This window comes from Octopus bimaculoides, chromosome 2, assembly GCF_046866305.1.
Source record: "Octopus bimaculoides isolate indiv1 chromosome 2, ASM4686630v1, whole genome shotgun sequence".
Classification (NCBI taxonomy): domain Eukaryota; kingdom Metazoa; phylum Mollusca; class Cephalopoda; order Octopoda; family Octopodidae; genus Octopus; species Octopus bimaculoides.
In genome coordinates, this window is record NC_142929.1 from 58,597,599 (window position 1) to 58,602,598 (window position 5,000).

General features: G+C 33.8%; 1 protein-coding gene across 8 annotated transcripts in view; it reads right to left on the minus strand.

Moving 5' to 3' along the window:
- Nucleotides 1-5,000, minus strand: part of LOC106876256 (centlein-like) — a 364,862-nt gene that overhangs the window by 238,629 nt on the left and 121,233 nt on the right. For all 8 annotated transcript variants that reach the window (XM_089346011.1, XM_014924756.3, XM_014924749.3 and 5 more), the window contains one exon: nucleotides 1,832-1,963. In XM_089346011.1, coding sequence (XP_089202137.1) covers nucleotides 1,832-1,963 — 132 coding nt within the window. The remainder of the gene's footprint in view (nucleotides 1-1,831; nucleotides 1,964-5,000) is intronic.

Here is a 5,000-nt window from a genome sequence, read left to right on the forward strand (position 1 = left end):
TTTCTTATTCTGGTGAGGGTTGGGTAGATCTGCAATGCTACATTATTCCACATGTTTGTCACTTAGACCCAGTTTATTTCTGATGAGATTTAGAGATGAAGATAATCGATGAAGATAATCGATCCACGAATGTTTCATTATCTTCACAGATTTGACCCTTTTATTTTTTATTTAAGATGACTGAGTAGATCTCCTCTTCCTTCTCATCATCATCATCATTATCTGCTGCTGCTGCCTTCCATGGGTTGGACAGTTTGACAGGGAGCTGGCCAAACAGAAGACTGCACCAGACATTTGTGTCTGTTTTGGCATGGTTTTTACAGCTGGATGCTCTTCCTAATACTAAAATAGAGAAACTGTAATTTGAATTGTTGATGCATCCTGTAAGAGGGAAAAGAAATATTCATTCACATATTGAGGTTAGCCTGAAAAAAGACTGAGGACTTAACATATTAAGTATATGTGTAAAATGGAAGTCAGTGAAATGAGACAGAACTGGCTGCTATTTCTAGTAAGTCAAGTAGAAACTCTCCCATTAGCTTATACGTTACTTCGTACATGCAGCTGTGAAATTTAACATGCTGATATACTTTGTTACATCTTCACAATCCTTCCTCAAGGGACCTCAACACGTGAAAACTTTTCCCTCTCTCAGGATGTATCATCAGTTCATATTTCATATCTGTATATCAGTCATATCAACCCACTGAGAGAGGCTCTATGTGGTCATTTGATTTGCGATAACCAGCAGCCAAAACACCATCTTCGTTTTTACACCAAATATGGGAGACAACTCAGAGATTCTATATTCATCAAGTAATAAATGTACAGTCCAGTATATTTATTGAGAGATTTCGCTATTACTGTTTTAGCAAAGAGAATATGCTTCACTAAAATGACCAGAATAATATTAGAATATGTCTGGAATTATTCACCATACTCAAAAATGAAAACATAACATGAATTATTGATTATTATATTTCAATCCTCATCCTATATTAAATGAGTCAGTTTTGTAACCCTTTTGAGACTGTTCCTTGATTCTATTATACCCGCTTCCTGTTTTAAAGTGATCTCTATAAAAATCTTCCATCAAAATTCCATGTTTATTTTTCTTCTAAGTACCACTCTAATAATATGAAAGTTACTTTACTAAATTTTACATTATTTTCAAAATTAACAGAAGCAAAGACAGCATATTTCAATAGAAATATGGTAACATGATCCATGCATTAAAGATATTAGCACCAACTTACCATTTGTTTCCCAGGCAGATGGTGTACCAAAATTATTTTGGTTAAATTGATGATTAATTACAGCCAAAAAACACTTCTTAACAGTACATATACTCTTTTACTTGTTTCGGTTATTTGACTGCGGCCATGCTGGAGCACTGCCTTTAGTTGAGCAAATCTACCCCAGGACTTATTCTTTGTAAGCCTAGTACTTATTCTATCAGTCACTTTTGCTGAACTGCTAAGTTATGGGGATGTAAACACACCAGCATTGGTTGTCAAGCGATGTTGGGGGGACAAACACAGACACACAAGCATACACACACACACACACACACATATATATATATATATATATATATATATATATATATATATATATATATATATATACATACATATATATGACGGGCTTCTTTCAATTTTCGTCTACCAAATCCACTCACAAGGCTTTGCTCGGCCGGAGGCTATAGTAGAAGACACTTGCCCAAGGTGTCACGCAGTGGGACTGAACCCAGAACCATGTGGTTGGTAAGCAAGCTAATTACCACACAGCCACTCCTGCACCTGTAAAAAAATGTAGAAAAATTTCTTACCGTTCCCACATCAAATTCTTATTTTGAAGTTTGAAATATGCAAGTTCATTCCAAACTGCATCACTGTCTTCTTGCTGGAGGTCCTTTGGTCTTGCTCTCTTATCAACACTAAGAAATGCTTTTTCATAATTCCTACAATGAGAAAACATCATTTATTTGTATTTGCTTTTCAATTTCATAAACTATACTTGAGGAACTAGAGTAGCACTCAACTCCATAAACTAAGCATCTATATTTACACACACACACACACAACAGGCCTCTCATTGTTTCCATTTACCAAATTCATTGACAAGTAATTGTTCAGCCTAGAGCTATGGCAGAAAACACTTACCCAAGGTGCTGCACTCAAAACCATATGATTGCAAAAAGAACTTCACAGCCTTACCTGTGCTTAATGCTATGTTTACATAAAAATAGTGGACCATGAAAACATTCTTCAAAACGCAACTTGTAAGGACACCATACTTTCTTATACAACCATAATATACTACAAAGTATATTAAACGTTTTTTATAAGTTAATACTGTGTTCTACTGTGTTAGCAGTGCTATTGCAGCACTTGTTAAGGTTATCCCTACTAATTTTCTGTAGAAATCATAGCCAGCACTAATTTCATTACAGTGTTTTGTATCCAAGATGCCTAATGTAAACATCAATAAGATTGAATGAAGATGAAAAATGGGTAATGAGTATATATGCTATATTTCAGGTCAGTAATATTTACATACCAGCTTCCAAGAATGTGTTTAATATGTAAAATTGGTACATTCAATAACATTACAGGCTATATTTAGTGGCTATTTAAGCAATGAGTTTGTGGATGATTAATGAGTTGGATGTGTGCTGATGAAGGAGAAAAACTCCTGAAATATGGCATATATGCCCATTATCCATTTTTCATCTTTGACCTCATTGTTTTTTTGCTTACATTAGGTATCTCAGATACGAAAAGTAACAAAATTAGTACTGGCTATACTTTCTATAGAAAATCTATAGAGATTACCATAACCCATTACCTACCAGTGATCTCATATGAGATCACTTAAAAATTACAAATTTCGCAATTATCTGTCAATATTTACACATATCTAACCTTTTTGCTATATCTACTAGGTATATTTCTCTGATATTCAAATGAGGTTTGCTAATTTTTCACCCAATATCTCGCTTATTTCTATTTAAAATGTTATTTTGATCCTTCCAGCATGTTTCTAAGGCTATTTTATGCTAGGAATCAAAGTTTCATAAAAAAATTCCAGTTAATAGAATTATGGGAGGTAATGGGTTGATAACCTGTGTTTTAATCTCAGCTGTGCTTTTGATATCATATTTTCCAGCCAATAAGTTAATTTTCAGGCCAAGATTTACACCCCACCATACCAAAAAAAAAGGGTAGGTCAACTTCAGAGAACCAAAAGTTCCATGTGAAATGCACAGGATTTGGAAAGACTGACAGTATTTGAACGTTTACACATGTTTACATTATATAACACATTAACTTGCATGCCAGAAAACATGGTATCTCTTAATGATAGTTTATGATTTAAGTTTTCCTCATGTTTAAAAACTTCACATTGTTTGGAAACAAAATGGCACAGATGGTGAAAGTTATGAATTCATGGCAAAGGTTCTAATATAAAAGATATTAGACATTATAAGCGCTAATTTGAGAGAGGAAATAGCAACATGACCATTGATAGAACTAGACTATGTGTTGATTGAGTACTGAGCAGCTGTGTAATGAACTAAAGTGATCTCTTGTGTAATTGATAATGCAGTTACCCGTCTAGAGACAGATATATAACTCAAGCTTTGTCAGTCGACATGCTGCTCTCTTCTACCTCAGACTGGTGCTTATGATGAAAGTTAGTTTTACGTTAACTAGAAAAAATAAATTATTTTTCAGTTAGATAATCTAGTTGGTTGTTGAATAAATAAATAAAAATCTAGGAGAATATTTTAAGAGATGAAGATCAGAAGATAATGAAGAGATTTTCCATATATATGTAAGTGCCCCCACAGTTTGCAGAATAATCTGAGTAACATGAAGATGTGAATTTTTTTTTAGTACAGCACAATTTTTTCCAGTTAACCTAAAAGGATGGTCAGTCTTTCTACAGAACTGAGTAAGTCAAGCTGCTGATAATTATCGTTAGCCCTAGCATAGTTCAGATTAATCAAAGGCATTCCAAATACGAGCATCCCAACCATGTCTTATTGAGGTACAGTATACAAGGAATCCTTTATACAACATTATACAAGGAATCCTTTACATTATACAAGGAATCCTTTACTAAGGTGGTAGCATGTGATACAAGGAAATTTGGCTGCTAATTCTAGTAGGTCAAATGACAATATAAAAGCTCTCTCGTTAGAGATCTCATTAGTGATTAGATGGTTGTTATAGCTGAAATTTATATTACCAGGTTTATGTAGTGAGATACTAATAAATGAAAAAAAAAAAAACATTTCTTAGAGGGAAGACTTGCTTTTGACAATAGCTTTTACTGATTTTCTAGCACATACCTATTGGTTACAATGCTTAGCATTACAATGATTACCCAGTTTTATTACAAGCCATCAACCTTGCAAATATTTATATGCTCTCTCTGATTATTGCTTGACATTCTAGCGAGCACACAGTTTCTGAAATTAGACACTTTACAGAGTAGTTGCAAATCTTGATGTGTGGATGAAATGGATTGTAACAGTTTTGTTGTCGTATATGGAACAATGCTTGTTAAATGAGCTTTTACACTAAATCATTATCAGATGCAACACAGCACATATGTGAAACTGCTGTCACCACCCAAAAATATTTGGAAGTGTCAAATATATATGTATTCTCAGATACAGAATATATCCTGCCATAAAGCTCTTGACTACTTTACATTGCTTCAGTAGTACTGTATCCTTTATTGAACTTATGAAGCATTACATTTGCAGTGCATTCTAAAAGAAACATGTTACTGACAGCTTTGTACCAAGCAACGTCAAAACTTAATATAGTACAGTGAGATGGTATGAAAGAAGACAAGGTAGCTCTCATCTGAAGTATTATCTTTGAAACGTTTAATGTTTCTGCTTTGGAAAACATCCTGAGATAGTTTCTCTATTTTGAAAATCATGCTGAAAATTTCTTGGGTGTGGCTGTGTGGTAAGAAGT